This window comes from Rhopalosiphum maidis, chromosome 3, assembly GCF_003676215.2.
Source record: "Rhopalosiphum maidis isolate BTI-1 chromosome 3, ASM367621v3, whole genome shotgun sequence".
In the NCBI taxonomy this organism is placed as follows: Eukaryota; Metazoa; Arthropoda; class Insecta; order Hemiptera; family Aphididae; genus Rhopalosiphum; species Rhopalosiphum maidis.
Genome location: NC_040879.1, coordinates 7,234,782 through 7,255,408, shown reverse-complemented (window position 1 = coordinate 7,255,408; position 20,627 = coordinate 7,234,782). Strand labels below are relative to the sequence as shown.

At 34.2% G+C, this 20,627-nt stretch overlaps 1 protein-coding gene across 1 annotated transcript in view; it reads left to right on the top strand.

Annotated features, from left to right (window-relative positions):
- The first annotated feature begins 3,965 nt into the window (after positions 1–3,965).
- The window catches only part of LOC113555629 (laminin subunit alpha-1), a 51,373-nt gene continuing 34,711 nt past the window's right edge, over positions 3,966–20,627 (top strand). The window contains exon 1 of the mRNA XM_026960092.1: positions 3,966–4,385. Coding sequence (XP_026815893.1) covers positions 4,286–4,385 — 100 coding nt within the window. The 5' untranslated portion in view covers positions 3,966–4,285. The remainder of the gene's footprint in view (positions 4,386–20,627) is intronic.

Sequence of the window (20,627 nt, the reverse complement as noted above, 5' to 3'; positions counted from 1 at the left end):
GGTCCACCGCGCTCGGGGAGCCATATGGATTGTACGTGTCTTTGTGTGCGAAACACTTCGATATAATATTGCCGGGGCACATAGCCGGCCATTGTGATACTATAACAGATTATCAGCGGTGTACTGGTATATGTACTGAAATGCAGCAAGTTATATTATAGTGTACATTATAATATGATATTTTATACCAGCAATATCGCAAATACCGCGTGACAACGTTGATAGACGACGGTATAATGTAAGTAGATTCGTTCACTTGTAATTTATGTGCACAGCTAATCTAAATCTTGTATAGGTATAATTTAGTAACTGCATCTTTTTCCATTTTGTTTTACCATTATCCCGTGATATACTTACGATACAAATACGAACGGTGATATATCAACTTGATAAATAGTAAATACGGTGTACATAATATATGTATAGCATAAAGTTACAACTGATATTTATATCCTAATAAAGAGGGCTCTAGCATGTGGCGTGTGCCTAATAATATGTCCGGGAAAACGGCATAATATGGTTTAAACCTCGGTATCAAAGTACGTGCACATTTCTTTGGACAGAACATCCGTCATTATATTAAAGGTTTACATTCAGAGGCATCAGTACATTAAATTTTGGGAGGGGATTTAAATGACACGGACACGTGTTTAAGAGAAAACTTCACCCACCATAATTAGTACTATCATTACTAGCATTATATATGCTATAGTCGTTGACGGTAATCGGGATAGGTCTATAGGAGAAGGGGTTTAGCATCAAAAATTCTTCCAAACCCTACCAATTACAAATGAAAAAATATTTGTAGTACCTATTTTTCTTCTTAGAAAAGTACTATACACACAATATAGAAATATAGAATACAGTAAAATCTCATTAATCCGGACCTCATTAGTCCGGACTTCGCTCAATCCGTACAGCTGTTAATAAATTCATAACACGTAAATCACGCTAGTTTGTGCCGTATAGGTTGGGATAAACACGAAAACGAGTTCTATGCATTTTCCATAATTACGGGTTATTGCGATATTTTTTAGGTTTAATATTGTTAGATATGTACTAATATTAGATTAATATTTGTATAATATTATATTCAATAAAATGTTCTTAAATTTATAGTTTACGATTTTTGGTTATTTTGTCTAATCCGGACTTTCATTATTACGGACAACCTAAAGCCCCAATTAGTCCGGAATCCGGATTAATGCGATTTTACTGTATTACTATGATAAAAATGATCCTCAATATGAATCACCAATAACTATTGTTATATTAGTAGCTATTATTGTTATAGAAATAAAATTATGAAAACCACTGATAAATCGGAAATTTGTATATATCTCCGTTAACTTATGTATATAAGTTTTTAGTTTTTTGTTCAAGAAACAAAAATTTAAAACATAACAAAACTGAAAAAGAGCCAAAATATTTAAACAATTATAAAGTCATGTTTAGAAAATGCTTATCTCAATATTTATTATTTTGCGAACGTCTCAAGTCTCAACACTATTTTTCTCGGATTAAAACAAACGACAAATTGCATTTTGTCGAAACCATTTCTATAGTCAGCTTATCGCAATTATTGAGAAAATTAAGTACCTACCGAGGTTTTACAATTTTTTACCTCGATTTCAGCGACTGGAGCGAAATACCTGCTCATGATGATCGAAAACGTGATGACGGACACGAAAATAATAAAAACACATCGTCGTAAAACCAATACATTCCACGCTTTGCTCCGCTTCACGTTTCAATATTCGCAAACTGTTCATATACCTATAGGTATTTTCGTTTTAACTTTTAAATCTGATATTATTTTATGTTGTTTATTTTTTTTGTTTTCTTTGTGGTTCTCGCAAGAGATTCATCTCGACCCCGTCCTACCCGTCAACTGTATTGTGTTGTACGTACGACATCGCGCCGCATACCTATATATGACCTACAACCGACATGTATCGGCTACCGGGTGTAGCCGGTATACCCCCACGCGATTACTGAAAAACGTGAACCACCCGTAAAAGTATGGCGTCTGCCGGATTATCGGCGTTCCCACGGTGAAAACGAAATTACTTAGCTATATTATCGGACGACATCTCAACAACTCAACAGAGATTAATAATAATAATATTATTATTATTAACACAGGTACCTCTATACGGCTCGCGTATACCATCTATATAATAATAAAATCGTGTAGGTAATATTATTTCAGCTGATGATATCTGCGCTGGGCCGGGATCCTCGGTCGGGGCCGCACACTCACAGAGAGGGGCTCAGGTCTGTCCGCACCCACATCGTGATAATCAAAAAAAAGAAAAAAGAAAAAACAGAGAGAAAAAAGCATCGTACATAATAATATTATTATCGTTATCTCTCGTACGGGTACGGTTCCGATCGAAAAGCGGTCGTCGCACCGATCATGTTTCGAGTCGTCAACGAAATTCAATAACAATATCACTATTATTATTATTATTATTATTTTGTGTGCGCCGCCGTCGCTGGCATGGGCTGCGCCCGTGCGGTAAAAAGCATAATACGCACGCGGGCACACGCACGCACTGACACGCGTCGCAAACGTCGCCGGACGGTCGGCGGCGGCTGCGATCGGACTAAAGATAAACGCGCGCGCGGCGACCATCCCCCCGCGCGCCCCGCTTGCCCAGGCCCCGCGCACGGCCGCCAACACGGTCGCGTCCGTACAACTATTTCAGGTTCATCTCTCCGTCACACGCACGCAGCCTCCGCCTCCGCCGCACCGCCCGCACCGCACCGCACCGGTGTGACGGCGATGCACTCGTCTCCAGACCAAGCTCCATCGGTCGTCGCGCGTCCGATGTGCTGCCGTCGCACCGTACACGCGCGACCGCGTATTTTACCATCAATAATAATAATAACAATATCACTGACGGTGACGTCGTGCGTGTACCGGTGCTGACGACTGACGACGACTGTAGTTGAGTAAAATGTAAAATGCGAAATGTTCCGAGTCGCAGTGGGCTCGGCATGTACAGTAGGTAATAATATATAAATGTCGTTTTTTGGATTTCACGCGGATACGCCTGACCCCGCGACGCGATCGCAACCGAACTATCGGCGTAGGAGTCCGCGCGGAGACTTCATCACCGTCGCTATTATCATTGACACTCGTCACGGCGTTCGCTCGCGTTTTCCCACATCCGTCATATTGCGTTATTATCGTCATATTGCTGTATTATGCGCGCGCGGTTTCTTTTCCACTCGCACGGCGAAACCGTCATGTTATAATATTACATGCCGTACGTACCGTGGATGGGTACGTTTTCAATAATTTGGTTTGTGTTTCGCTGCCGTGTCCGACCGATGACAATAACAATAATATTATATTATACTGTGTGCCTGCAGTACGCGGGCTACACGGGGTTTTTTTGAGTACGCGCGCGTTCGTTTCGTATTATTTTCGTTGTCGGGTGGGTACGTGTCATCGTCGTGCGTGTACGAATTATCGCCGCGAACAATCGCCGCGGGACACAACTCGAATGTCGAGCAAACAACAATAATCCGACGCGCTGCGGGTACCTGCGCGATTCGTTACACCGCCGGCCGGAGAGACCTTTCTTTCGGATAAATATCTCACCATCGGGACGCGACAACAATAATGGACGGTAGGTATATGATATTTCTTATACACATACGTATATACATATATTGTACATCGTGTATGATATTTATTTTATAATAATATTATTATGCAGTGCGCCGCCGAGTGTTATAATAGCGCATAATGGTAGTCCCGAGTCCGGCGACGGCTACGGCGGCGGCGGCGGCGGCGGTGCGGTGGTAGTGGTAGTAGTGCATTATACTCAGTTGTCGTATAGCAGTCATTACTGCGGCGGTGGTGGTGGGGGTGGCGGCGGCGGCGGCGGCGGCGGCGGTAGAATACGCGCGCGTTGTACCGGTGTGCCGACCAGTGTCTGCGCGGACGGTAAGTCGTGTACAAGTGTGTGTTCTTGTCTGAGTGAGTCGAGCGTGTGGTCTTTTTCGGTTGTGCCCAACCGCGTCGCAACGGTGTGTTCCTGCAGGCCTCGCGCCGGACGGTGGTCAAACAGTACGTTATTTTCATCGCCTTCCGTTCCCGTCATCGCGTCACCGGATCACCATTATCTGCATCGGACGGATCGCCCGAGTGCAATGACCGCGTGAACGCGGCACACGCCGGACGGAGACTCGAGCGCGCGCGCGAAAGACACACACCGCGGAGGACGCGACGATACCCGCGACCGATAGCCGTTCATCTGTTGTCAGCACCATGTCGGCACCTGCGCGGTTCCGGCTGACGTCGGCGCTGGCGGCGCTTCTGATGGCGCTGTCGGTGGTGCCACCGGCCGAGATCGTCTCCGCCACCACAGGTAACGCGTCTCGCGGTTTTCACATTGTTACCGTAATAGTTAGATATAATAATCATATATATATATATATATATACATTATACAGTAATATGCGTTTGCGCGACAATGACTTATAACGATAATAACAATAATGTTATCGTCCTCTTCCGTTTCGGACACGCGCCGGTCGCGCACACCACGACCCCGCGCGACTCGTGTCCGAAACGGGTTTCCGCGACGTCCGCGTAGGTAATATTATGCGTTTATAATAATATATTAGACGTGCGCGTTGACTGTACGCGTAAACTGCACGCTGGATATTGCACGGGCGCGGTTCCACCGGTGGGACTGAATGGGGGGGGGGGTACTATCTGATTTTGGAATAAATTTCCGTTTACCGATTTGGGCGGTGATATTTTGATTTGCCGCGATGTCCGTACCGGACACTGGTACAACTATATAGTAGTTATACACGCGCCTTAAAGGACTTGAATTCGGAATACCACTCGCATTTCATAAACGTGTGATGCACTCGATGCCCCACAACTCACGAGTACGACTCGTACAATATTGTCGTGTACGTATTCTAAGAGTACTCGCAGTGTTTTGTCCGCCGTTTTCATTTCGATAATATGGCAATTAGGAAAGGGCGTAAACAATTAATAGTATGTGTGTACAAACAGTATTGTTTTCGAGGAAAGTGAATTCGAATGTCTGGTCGTCTTATTTTGAAAAGCGCAATAGGGGCACGCCTTCATTAATTATCATCAATACTGCCGTCGTCTACCAACAAATATCCGTGGCTATATTGACTGTTAAAAATGTTTGGCTTTAGAGCCAAAATCGCTAAGGAATGAGAGAATGTGGAATTTCATACAATGTTTATTATAATGATGCCCACCACTTTTGCGGGGGGGGGAGGGGTAAGAAAGATTTCAGAGCCGTGCCTAGTTAATATCGGCATAGGTGTACGCGCATGTCATGTATTATTGTACCTATAGTATTATTCCTGCTGCACACCCTCCCGTAGTGGATTATTATTTTCCGTGGAGAGACTTCATCCATCGACGCTTCACCACACGAATCTACCCCCACTCTAATCCGAGTCGGTATTATAACGCTAACGAAACGACTTAATCATAATTATTATCACTGTTAAATGCCGGAAAACCCCAACGCCTCCTGACAACTGGTTTGAAATTTACTAAATAAAAAAATAAACGCTCTAGGTCAAATTTGTCTTTGTTTTTGCTTTTTTTTTTTTTTTTGCGATGGACCGCGTTACGGCGCAAACGACAGCGTGCACACTTAAGTGCACATAGGTACGTCGTAATGTTGTTGTCGTCGTAGTTTAAGCTACAATATGAATGCCGTTTTAGCATTGTATATAGGCATGCACGTACTATTATTTATTAGTGACCCGCAGTGAAGGTCCCTTCTGGTGAGAAGGTTTTTGGCGACTGCCAGACTCGTGCATTATGTGTTAATAATATATATATATATATGTATTTAAGAATATACTAAACTTTAGTTTTTGTTAATAGTTGGTGATTGTTATAACTATATGATATTGTTGACTGTGGTCGAAAGATACTCGACATTAGTGGCACTTAGAAAACGTATTTTTATTTGTGTTTAAATTGTTTAATTCTGTTTCATACTGTTTTTACTATTTAGGTATATCTACGTTATTATACACATACATCACCCTTCACTGGTGACAGGAAGACATTAAAAACATATTTAATGAAGAACGATTTTTTTTTTATCCTAGTTTGATGCTTACTTGTTTAACTAACGATTACTAATTAAATCAAATTGACTAAGTAATGTTTAATTACATTTGCATTAGGTACAATTACTACAGGACTTGTATAAAAGGCTTAAGTACCTATATAGTATGTATAGACCTATATTTTTGTTTACAGCATTAGTTACAATGAACATTGATAATGAATAGGTATTATAATACATAATAAATCACAATATTATTCGTCATTAGATTATTATTTCAATTATTAAAACTAAACTATATATATATATATAAACAACAAAGAAACTTAGTTATATACAATATACCTTTAGTTCATAAACATCGTATATATAAACTTACAATTATAAATGTATTTCTTCAATATAAATCACTAGCAATTAATATTTCTCGAATATACTATAGAATATCCACGTATCTATTAAGGTTTAAGGATACTTAAAGTAATCAGCATGAAAATTTTATATATTTTGTGTATTTTTAGTTTTATACTTTCAACGCAATATTCTGTCAAATGCTTAAGGTTTAAGGTTATTATTATTACTTTTTAGTACATACACTACAACATATTAAAAATGTATTTAATCGGTAGTCTTTTTAATATCTTTTTTAAATATAAATATATCTATTGTATTTTCAAAGTACTAAGCATTATAATTGAATTACTTACATATTTTTTATTATCTATTATTATCTGACTTCTAAAGGTATCACTTTATTACGATCGTCGGAGTGACATTTAATGTTTACATAAAATAGGAAATACTATATAAGACTTGATGAATTACAACAAAAAAAGTTTTTCTATGTAATAATAATGGTTTAATATTTGATACAAAACAGTAGAAAATAATATTGAGTAGGACACGATAAGTATGTCAAGTATTTACTTATATACATTTTGAGTTTGAGTAAGCTGTCATAAATTAAACCATTTAAAATATATATTTTATTCTTTAGTGCTTGAATTGTGGTCCTCGACGCTAGCAACATTGTAACGATAAAAATGATTCAAACGTTTCTAGTTAACTATATATTAAATACTAAATAGGTATATGTATGAAGTAAACGGTTTTGTTTCGTACCGGTTATTGTTACCTAGAGGACTGTTCGGTATGCGGTTGTTGGTTGAAAGGTGATTATGGTGGAAGAGAAACCATATGGTTTACGAAAAACTTTGTTTTCGTTTAAGTTTTACACATCAAAGTGGAAACGTAATTATTTCATAGAATTATTTATAAAAAAGTATCGCAATTTATCCTTTAACTGTAATTTAATTTTATATTTAATTATTTATGCGTGCGTATACATACACGAAACAGATAGAAAACATGTTTGCGTCAAACGTGTACTAATATAATACATTTTATAAATGCTATATTATGTATCATGAATAAGTTCAATTTTAAAATATCAAAATCATATTCTCTTGAACAAAATCATTTCAACTCGCATTTTTCTCTCTTTAATCTCGATATTATGAGATAATTATAAAATATCCTCAATGTGTTGTGAAAAAAATATGATTTTGCTATAGATATGCCTTATTGCTGTGTATATTGATAGTTATACTATACTTACTACAAGGACTATCCTGAGAATAAAAAAAAAATAACCGTTTAATTATTTTTTGACGTAAAATTTTGAACTTTTTCATGTTCATTTCTAAGACCATTACCAAATATACCTACCTGTGTTACCTCAAGTCTTATATCCGGATTACTAACGCATACCATACTTAAATATACGTTCAGCAATTCCAATTTTGTGTGTGTTGGATTAACAGCTATTAGAGTGAAATGACCTTTTTTCAAACTTAAAAGTAAGAACATTAGGTATTTGTGTTTTCACGTCAGTTTTTACGTTCTTAAATTTTTAAACGAGTTATGAGTTTGTATGAAATATATTAATATTTAAAAATGCTTATAAATCATTTAAAAATTGAAATATCGTAAAAAACCAACGAGAAAATACAGGTAATGTTCTTACTTTTAAGTTCGATAATGGGCCATTTCACTCTAATATTCATATTGTTTTTTTCTCATGTAATAGTTAATATAATTATTACATAAATTTATTTTTTTTATAAAATTAAATATAAAAATTAACTTTTCTTGTTTTTTAGTCATTAATGATTTTGTTTGTATCCAGTTCATTATTATCAGATAGAAATACAACAATTATTGAATTATATAGAATATAGATAGATAGTTTTGTATGTCTTATCTTCAGACACGTCATAATATTGTCACGAGTCATGACTTACACACTACACAGTACACACACCAACATAATTATTATGTATAATAATAAAAGAAGTTTGAAATTTTCAATTATTTTCCATACGCTATACTCGCATTCTGGTACCTATATTGCTGTATTAGTGTATTGTATGTGTAACGATTCACTTAAAAGGATGTTACACACTGTTTGTTTTCTCTCTCTAGCCTACGCGCAACATAGACAAAACGCATTTACGCAGTCTGAGTAAAACTCGCTCAATTTCGGTTCTAGAGTAAATATACTAATTATACAATTAAATTTTGATAATATTTCTGAGTACAAGACAATGAGTTTTTTCCATTATTCCCAATATACCCAATAATTATATCGTTAAAAAATAGCTATAAATTACAACATTTTTAAAAAACTCATCGTTTTGTACTCAGAAATATTATCAACATTTAATTTTATAATAGGTATATTAGCTCTAGAACCAAAATTGAGTGAGTTCTACTCGGACTGCATAGATGTGTTTTGTCTATGTTGCGCGTGGGCTAGAGAGAGAAAAAACATACAGTGCGCTGACATCCTCTTAACTGGTTTCCCACATAGGTAATCATAATTTGAATTATTCTCTAAATTCAAAAGAGTAAAAACATAATTATTTATTATATTAAAACAAATAATATAATATGTGTATATTACAGATCATAGTAGGAATATCGTGCATGAAATTTTTAATCTAGAGGCCTCTCAAAACCTGGGGCCCCTGTGAATTACACATCCAATACTCCCGATAGTCGCGCCACTATGTGTGTGAGATGATTAATATAATATTATTCTTAAAATTTAATAAAAGATGGAAGTTGATGTTTTTTTATTAAAGTTAACAACACAAGATTGGTTTTGCGCATATTTGTCTCGAGGGTCGGAGAATGAAAATGGGATATAAAATGGTTTTAATATGCTTTTTACATCCTTTTAATGGTTATTGTTGAAATCCTTTATGAATTACGTACCTGAAAATCTGTAATTGTTTCGCGCAGCTAGCTCCAATAAACATTAAAAACAAATTGATTTTCCGATATTTATTAGTTTTTCACTAGAATATCGTTTTCTGTTATTATCGCTGATTTCGAATTTAGTTATTTGTTCTCTGAAAGTAATTTATATCTTTGTGAGATATCTAAGCTTAATTTATTTTTAATAATGTATCCTATACATTTTGAAGTGCATTGCTATTTACTAGAAATAGCTATTGCATTTTGTGTAATTAATAATTTTCGAATTAGAAACTGTTTATTTGGTTATAGCCTTATAGTTATTTCGATGATATAGTTATCATATAATAATTATGCGTTTGATTAAGTATCGAGTTAGTGTCCACGCCCTACGGTCACGATTAAGAAAATCAGTGGAACAATATCTAACACAGAATACCTACACATCGGTATTCTTATATGGTTAATTTAGAAATAATGTATTAGTGATTGTGTGAGTACAGGTACGATTTATCTGCAAAAAGTCTCGTGGTATCTGATGTAATAATAATAATACATTTTGTAATGTAATTGGCCGTTGAGTTTAGTGCCTACCCTGTAATGTATGTGTGTGTGTGTGTGTGATATTAAAAATAATTCGTGTGTGATCGTGCGTGTAGGTGTAAGTATAATAATAATATGTCGATTCCATAAAAATAACATTTTAAAATCTCAAACTTAGTAAAATGTCTCGATGCCCTTCGTCGGCGTTACAGTATCTACAAAAAAAGAATAATATAATACGCCTCCTATTATACATCGTGGTGACTAAAATAAAATATCATCTAAATACCGGTGAAATTCTCCGGTCCGAAGGTCGTAAACATTCAACGTTATATTATATAGTGAACACACTGCTGGAGTATATTATATATAAGTACGTGACTTTTAGTGCGTAACATAATAAAATCAATTTGATCACTTCGGGGAAGAAAAGAAAGAAAATAAGATTTAGAACGGCTCATTCGTTTCGAGAACACCGCACGATACCGTATGTGTACAAGCACAATAGACGCGTATATATGTTACAATATTTTATTATATATCGGACCTGCAGTGGAAGGTTCGGTTTTGACTTGTGAATATTGGGTGTATTTATTGTTATTATTTTTTTCCCTTATATATATTTTTTTCTTCATATTATTATTCCGCATGCCGCCGCCGTCGTCGTCCAATGCTCATATATTATTATTATTATTATTATTATTATATTATTGTACCACATAACGTGCAGGTCCGTGCTGGTCCGTGCAGGTCCTTGTTGCATTGTGTGTGTGTGTGTGCCGTAGCCAAACACGACGGTCGGCCGTGTCGCACAAGGGACAAACAATGCGACACCGAACATAATATAATATATATATATAATAAAACGATATATTTACACCACCGAGCCACCCTGAACGCAGTCGGACCTACACGTATAATAATAATACGTGCGTACAATACTTACATTCACGCACGCGCGCTCCGACCGCAGGGGCGGTACGTGTTGTTTCCTTTTCGGTGGTCCTTGTAATATATTATATTATTATTATTATTATAAAAATTCTCTGCGGGCGCATATATGGTGCCACACGGATTTAGATTTCGTTCGATTGCATTATATTAAATTTTCTTTTCGTTATAACTTACAACAATACCGGCTTGCACTGCTACGGGTGGGCAATATATCATATATATTATTATTATAGTGCCGGTCCTATATGGTGTACATTGTATACAATTATAAAATCCGATTATACGGCCGAACACGAAATCGATTGGTGTTGGCCGTGGTTGGAACCGAAGACACGACTGTTGTGTGAGATTCAGACAAAACGCGTTTCGACCGAGACCAGCAACATTTCACACGTTTCGAATCGCCCTCCAAAAGAGTCGTCGCGTAGGTACACGCAGTGGCTGTGTATAATCGCGTATTTCGGTTATTGTGGTATACGCAAGAGTCTAAGAAAAAAATATAAAAATATCTAAGAAACTACGGGTCGTAATGATGACGATAGGTAATATTATAATATTATAATGGGCCATCCGTTGCGCGAAATATACGCGCGGCAACCGAATGCCAATACTGCCATCCCGGATCATATAATATAATATCTATAGGTATATTGAATTATAGAACGCCGTGAATAATATGAGAAATTTAAATAGTTGAAATTCTCGCTACGAAAATTCGAAAAATCTACTTGTCGCGTAGTTTGTCGTTCGCCCGACCTGCAAACGCGATATTAAAATAGTTTAATATAATCTTCGCTCACGGCGGCGTGCTGCGGATAAAAACGTGGAAAATTTATTTATTCGCGCGAAAATTAACCCGGTGGGTGGTCGTCACGTAAATACTATACTCGAGCCGACGGAATATCCCGAATTCCTTGTAGACCGGAGTCCCCCGGTTGAATATCATTATTCATTAGATACACGCACAAACACGTATATAATAATATACGACTCTAAGATCATCAATTCGGGGGAGGTCGGTCGTAACGACTGCCGCCGCGGGCGGCTGACAAACGCGGATGACGTTTTATAATCGTTCGATAGGAACACTACACTCCGTACAGACCGAACAGAAATAATATTATCATGCGCCGATGTCGTCCTCTCTAGACCACACGAACGTGTTTTGATGTCGGCGGCGAGGGAAAGAAACGCGACGAAATTAACGACCTGCTAGTGGACTAGAGGACGGCGGCGGCGGCGGGAACGGCTGAAAGTCGTGAATCACGAACTTATAATATATCCCTATAGCGCTCGTTTGCTAAACACATACACTTGCACCGCACAGTGCAGTGCGCGTTTAATATTACAACAATAATAATAATATATTATTAACTACAACCACTGTGTATATATACACCTATAATACTAACCGCTGCCGCCACCGTGTGCAGCGTACGCAGCCGCGTCCGACGACGGGCCGTCGATACGTGTTTTTATTTTTATATTCGTTTTTATTATTACTAACCGGGGTGTACCTACTCTCCCATACCGATTCTACCGCAATACTTCAAACGGTTCCTCATTAAGAGACCGCGCCCGGCGCTGTTGCAGTCATTAAACGCGTATGTATAGATGCTGCGACGAGCGGCGTGAAAACTTCGTTGTCGCCGTACCTATAGTGTTCGGCTGCGTTTCGTATAATGTTATATATACACCTGTACACGTACAATAATGTGTCCGCGTCTTATACGCACGTTTGGACGCGTAATAAAAATCGGACGTTAACGTTTTTCACACGGCCAGAAGCGAACGCAACGATATATACGAACGTCGTGTGGTTATAGGCATGGTATAGGTATTTATTTATTTATTTATTTTTTTTTAGTAGAGCGGCCAGTTATATTATTATTATTATTATTATTATCATCATTGCCGTATACGGTTCGGTCAACGCGGTCGCCGTACCGGTTGGTGGTGGTACGTGGAGTCGGCACGACGAGTGTAATATTTACGATGGGAAAAATTCGGTGGTAATAGATGGGAAAAAAAAATTAATTTCGTGCATCCTTCGTCGACATTTCAAGTAGGTTTATACCTTTTACCTAATACGGTTATGTTCTACCGCCTCCCCCCACCGACAACTAGGATACACACACACACGCATCACAATATATTCTCACACACACACACACACACACACACATATATATATATTATAATTATATGACGATATTATTATAATATTATACTCTAAACGCCTCAGCAGTGGTGCGGTGCATACCTGCAGCAGCAACCGTGTGTGCATTAATGTATTATACACGCGCGTGCACACACACACGCATACATAGCTACTTCTGTCACGCGCGTCTTGTTGACATAAATCCTCCCTCCGTGTACGTCGTACGGGGCCACGAACGACACGTGTCTTCGGCACATTCCTCCGTGGAAGGTTTCCATTTTTGGACGGTAAACCGCTGTTCGGATCCGTACCACTTAACGGAATGACCGACCGAGCCGGTGCCGTAGTACAATACCTGTATAGTACTTAAAAACCTATAAACATATATATATATATATATATAGGTATCTCTAAGTGCGCGTGTGTGTGTGTGTACAGTGTGCGTACGCTCGTGAGCTGCAGTGCGCGTTCGTCGCGACGTATATAATATGCGCGCACGCCGCCGTTGCACACATGAGGAAAAAATAAAAATCGTGTGTAGCACCCAGTTAAATATTATTATTATTATTATCCGTCGCAGAGACGTTTATTAACAGGGATAACTGTCAACACGTGTTTAAAATACTGTACTCGCTCTTACGAATTATTATTACCACTCGTTATTCTCCGCATATAAGCGTAGTATTATATAGACGCTTTTATGCACGCGCCTGTATGCGTGTTTTTTCTCTTTTCACTATACGTTCTCTATGTAATATTTCTATATACACGCGCGTTTCTTCGCATTTTATATAATAAAATAATCATACAATATATATGTACGCGTACATAAAACTCAGTTTTTACCGCCGCCGCCGCAGCCAAAAGACAAATTGTTTCTGCTTTCCGCGTTTTTAAAACGCCGTCGCACCACTCGCACCCCCTCGCCGCTCACCGCCGCGAACACCGGTTCGAACACATGCGGCCGATTGTAATGGTAAAAAATGAGGTTCTGACCATTAACAACGGATCGCATTCCGGGAACCCCGTGAGACCATTACTGTGCTGCTGTATGGGTATATTATGTATAAATATATAAACAACAAAAACGACAAAAAAAAAAAAATAAATAAAAAAAAATTCGTAAACGGAAATGCACAGGGCTTTGTTATCGTTTTTTATTTTTTGCCCCCGAAACTTTTTTGTTTTAAAAAATGAATATTCATTTGTAATACGGAACAACGAAGCGATCTACTCGTATGCCTATACTGTCGCTGTGTTGTACAGTATTGTGTATATATAGTATTACCTATATAGCGGTAATAATAGTATAGTAGTCTATAGTAGTCCACATGTTGTCATCGTTTGACCTCAACAATAGAGGAAAACTTTGGTTTAGGTTTTTTTATTATTATTATTTCCCACGTAAACCCTTTATAATGTAAACAATCGAATACATATTCGTATTTATGTGTACACGTTGGGCAGTCCAAACAGACCGTCTGCCGCGTACACTGTGAATTCGTGTTTTCGAGACGCTTTAATTACGATAACCCTCCGTCGGCGTGTGCGTGTACGGATGGATATTATATTACGTGAATAATGTATATACGCATATACAAGGAATCCGGTGGAGCTGGTTCGGACCGCTGAAATAACTCGGGAAGGTAAGTGCCCGCCGACAGGAATATTCAAGTCACGGAGATGGTAATTTCTCGACATTTGCACCCGCCACTGCTGTTACATATCCCAATTCAATTATATACGGCTTTGACATAAAAACCTCAACATCTATAATAACATAATAATATTGACTCCGACAAATGTCCTGGTCTGCGTCTGAGGAATGTGGCAGCGTCGATTGTTCCCTTCGACTTTTTTTCAGCTCCAAATAATGCTGTGTTACGACGCACGCAATACGCGCATTTCAAATCTTTACTAGTCTACATATTGACATACGACATACCTCTACCTATTCAATAACCGTCCAGAGACGCATTATCCGAGTAGATAATTTAGGTACCTTATAATAATAAAAGGATATGATAAAATAATAATTGTATGTATTTTTGTTCCTACAGAATATTTAAATTATATTTAATTTATCTACATTAGAGTTACCTATATAATATTATGGTACTATGCATACATTTATATGTTATCAAATAACCGAATAAAACCCAAATATGTCAATATACGCATATCTCTGCAAACGTGTTACACGGTTATACATTTGTATTTAATTGATTGGGGGTAGTGATATACTCGTAAATACTTTATTAACACCATCGCGTTTTTAAACACAAAAGTCTATGTTATACTTCATTTACGCTCAAACAATTAATATTAAACTTCATCGTACACAAATAGAAACGCATTTCTCATTTTTTTTTACTCCTGTAGTACTGTTTTTTTTTTTTGAAACAGATTCAATTCATTGTACTTTTTTCTATTATTTCACAAATTAAATTTTGTTCAGTAATACTAGTTAAAACATTTCACAGTATATGTATTTATATAGATTTATATCAAACTTGAACTTTGCTCTCAATATTTTTGTCTCGAGTATTTATTTTAAATAATATTTGATTTATTATTCTGATGGTTTTCTAACCATACCTAGCAGTAGCACTCAAACAATCGTTTACTTTTATGCAGATCTTGATGTAACATCAAGACAAGCTGATCGAACTTAATTTTAATACAAGTGAAAGTTATTGTATCTTTTTAAAAGACAAATACACTTTAAATTTGAACTTTTTAAATATCTATGCCAAACAAATGACATTTTTATTTAAAAATGTAAGTTATATATTTAGTATTCTTAGTTGATGAGTCTTTTGATAAATTGAATATTGAAAATTAACCATATCGATATAATTAATCGAAATGTTTTTTTTTTTAGTCAATTTTTTTCTAAGCACTGGTATTTAGTATTTTCAAGATGTCAAAATAAGAGCCGCCCGTAGGCGTTACAGGAAAAACAATATTTATAAATGTTATCCCACTGTGAATAATATATGCATCGAATTACCACGTAGCGAAAACTTTACGACCTGTTTGTATTTTTAAAACTCGTGGTAATGAGGTTAAATTTAATTTTTATGCTTTCCATACGAGATACAAGAACAAAAGTCTGACGCCATTATGATGATGACCGGTAATATATTATAATAATGCGTAAAGCTCTCGTGTCTTATTGTTACGCATGCTTAATTTAACCCCAAAGTAAAAATATTTAATTTAAAAGTCCACCCAAACACAGTTCTAATTGCCATTTAGTGTATTTTACGGATGTACACAATGAAAAATTCCTCAAGTGAGAATATATACCTATATTGCACCTAGGGTACAGACTACAGACTTAATTATGACGTCGTATTTTTTAATCCTGTGCTTTTGTCACAAATGTCAATTATAATGGTCTGTATGATAAATTAAATATTATATTAGTTATATATTAGTAAAATTTACGATTAATAATAAACACTGATATTTTCTTGAATAGATACACCGTGTACCTAATACGTATATTATATTATTGTATATAATATACATATAGGTAGGTAGGTACAAAAATTAAATGATCAAATGTCATCATTTTCGGTGATTTGTAAATGGTTTTATTTGGTATGTGAACTCCGTAAACCAATGGAAATATAAAAAGAAAACTAAGTATAAAAAAGGTAGAAAATGTAGTTCTACCGCCTACAAAACATATAAGGTTCATTAAATTTATTGACATGTTCGACTGAATTATTAACGATATGCTCCACCGCCTCCGTGGAGGATGTTACCTAAATGGTGTATTATTTTTTGTACACTTCAAACCCCCCAACAGTATAAATGCCGAAATTCTTTTGAAAACACATAAACCCGCAATCAAAATCCCACACTAGAAACGCACACACGGTGGGATCGTCCTGCATACTTTAAAACTACCAGGGATTTATTTTACTCGGGATATAATTCGTTTATTCGGTTAGTTTACTATATATATATTATAAAAATGTAACGTATTATAGTTTGATTATTTCGACTTAAAACATTTAGTTGATTTTTTGATTTATTTATAACTGTATAGTATTTTAATATGTTTCATGCGAGATGAACTAGATAGATACAAACAATTATTATGAATTATGATTATTTGAGTACCTATAGGTATTTATTATACAGACATATTTTTATCAAAACTATAGTCGAGATAAAATAATGTTTGAATGCATATAAATATATGGATTTATTTTAATTTGAAAATACAGTAGTATTTCATATTAATTACAAATATAAATTGTATACATTTTAGATTTTGAGCGGAGCTATATGTAAGCATTGGTTTTAGAGTAATGTGTGTGTTTTTTTTCGGCAGAGCATAATATGTTCAACATTAAAATAAATGTGGTTTATTGTAGGCAATTAGACCAATTTGTTACTTTGGAATTTGGAGGGGGCGAGGTAAGAATTGTGTTTATATTTTTAAAGATTATCACGAAAATCAGCACCTAAAGTATTAATTTAAATATTTTAACGAAAAATAACGGGATTGGGATAATTTATATTTGAATTTAGATTTTATCACATTTATGATAGTTATACTTACTCAATTACATGATGCATTTGACACCTGTAAACCTGTTATAAGCATAAGTTAGTTACACCCTCCATTTTATAGTAATATAGTATGTGAATTTTATTTTCGTATTAAAATTATATCAGTATATAATGTATAATATACCGCGATAACATTCAAGTAATTTATTAATAACTACAGTAAGTGTTCCAATATATAGGACATCGGTATGTATTAGTATATGCATCGAAACATAATTTAGAAATGTCATTGAATATACTTTTTATTACTTGAATTTTATTCTTGTAAAATACTCGCCATAAATAAAAATTACATCAATTTTATTTTGAATTTCACTGAGGTCATTAATTGATAATTTTAAATATAAATCTTTACATTTCGCTAATCTTAAAATATAGTAGACAAGAAATTATGTAAAGTACACGGTAGCTAGTAACTCGAAATTTAAACAGAATTAGGTACATTAAATTTATGAATTAAATTGGACGTGACGTGCAAAACTGTGCAATATTCAAACTATTAAACTCGGGATGCATCGTTTAATCCCACTTGTAATATGCATAGTATAGGACATAGGTATAGAACGAGATATAAGAACAAATAATTCTTAGAAATAATACGAAAATGTGCTGTTGATTTTTAGAAAACCATCATTAAGTGACAAATTCAATACTAGTAATTTAATATATTAAAATATGATGTGCTTGGCATTTATTTTATTAGTTTATTTGTATTTATAACATAATCTCGAATATTATAATGCAATTTAATAATTGTTGTGGTCAGTTATCTAAGTATATTTAGTTATCCATAATATAGTGATATCGGTGTGGTTATAAAGTTAAGAGTATATTTTAATTTTGTATTCAACCTTAACTTCTACTTCTGTACGTTTGTACCTAACTTAAAATATCTTTTATAAAGATTTATGTCGGTTCACTTTAATTAATAAGCAATAGTTATTAAAAACTTAAGAAAGTAAGAAAACTTTTTCGCCAAAACAATATTAATAATGTGCAAGAAAATATATTACCTATGTAGGTATCTATATTCTACATAACAAAATATTCTACGATAATTTTTATCAAATTTTAATAGAATAAATATTATTATTGTCATTATTAGGAATATTTTATTGAACATTTTTTTTTTCTTATTAATTATAATTATTTTATTTTATTAATCTGTTTTAATAATTTTATTTATTACATATTATTATAATTATTATGCATAGCAGTGAATAAATATAAATTCTACATAAAAACGTTTTATATAAATTATTTTACTGTTGACTTCAATTATAAAATGTAATTAATTTTTCTAGGACATTTTTATCGCGCATTTATGTGAAAATAAAAATAAATTATTATTAATATTACTTTTTATATACTTGTGTTTATAAATGTAATCAACACGACCACGCTATATAAACTTATATTTAATCGTTCTATCAATATAATTACATAAGATAAAACTCTAGTTTAAATGTCTTTTGAAAAAAAAAATTGCGTAAATAATAAGTAGATGATTAAATAGAAAATTTAAAGGATTAAAAAAATGTTATTGTTCCATACATTATTCATACTCAATAGCGTAAGAAACTATTTTTATCTAACATGTTTCAGATAAATATGTTAAATTATAAAAAAAAAAAAATAATACGATATTATAATAATAGTTATATTATTGCTTATAATACAAAACATGTATAGCATATGGCGAAATCCGTTATTTTAATTTATAATTCCACAAATGAACCAGCAAAAACAAATTTAGCGATCTAAATTGAATTATAAATTATATTAAATAAATCTCCCCTGAATAAATTCTATTGTGTATATTATTATGTTATTTAAATTAATTTATGCATTATTATTTTTTTAGTAAATGTATTAAAATGAATTCTTTAAAGGAAAAAGATGAATGCGTTCTTACATTTTTAAATTTTTTTTCTCAATGAATTACCAGCTACACACCGACTTGACAAATTTATAAGTATCAATACTCTCTGATGTTTTTCATTAGTTTTTTTTATTGATAATCAAATTACTTAACGCAATCTCGTTAAAATTATTTTATTTAATCAGATTTTTTTTTTTATATATAAAAAATATTAATTTTCGTAGGTATTGATGGTTTTGACATTTCGTTATCAACAACAAGAACGCCGTTTTAATTTATTCTTAAAAAATACGATATAAACACGTAGCCGTTGTAATTAAATTAATATATCATATGCTGTACATGATTTTCATATTATTATTGTTTATGTTTACGACTACCACGATGATTAATAATTGACTTACCCAATGTGCTATAATATAATAAACTATTAACATAATATTATTTCATTTGAAGCTCCTATCATAAAACATTATAGTTGTATTGTGTTTGTTTTATTTTTACAAAGTTTTATTTATAAAAATCTGACAGCAATTAACTTATAGTGCTTAGCTTAAAAATATTATGAACCGCTGTGTTCTAAAATGAACAACAAGCATTTATCACGTTATTGTTAGGTTGAAATAAAAAATATATTTATATAGCTTCTAATCGAAATGTATTTAAAATACTTATATTGGGAATAATAAATACATTTTATAACTATTGCACTTATATTTTTTTTTATTTATTACAATTTTAATTTAAAAATAAACTTTTAGGACATTATAAATGTATTATCATTATCATCATAATCATTTAAGAAGGTGCTATGAGTATAATAAATTAGATATAATCAAACAATTAACGACTAAAACGTATACATCTGTCAAGATTGTTGTCACATGCATTTGTAACGAGTATATTTTGTACTTTCTTAATAAATTTAATTCGTTTCCAATCAATGACATCAATTATATTACAATAGAGTAAGATATTAACTGATGTAAATAATTTATAGTATAATTAAAATTGTTCAAATAGATAATATAATACGTATGTCGTATATACATCTAAACTTTACACTATAAATAATATAAAGAATCACTGAAAATCAACTCGTAAATTATATATTGTAAAATAATTTTTAACAGTA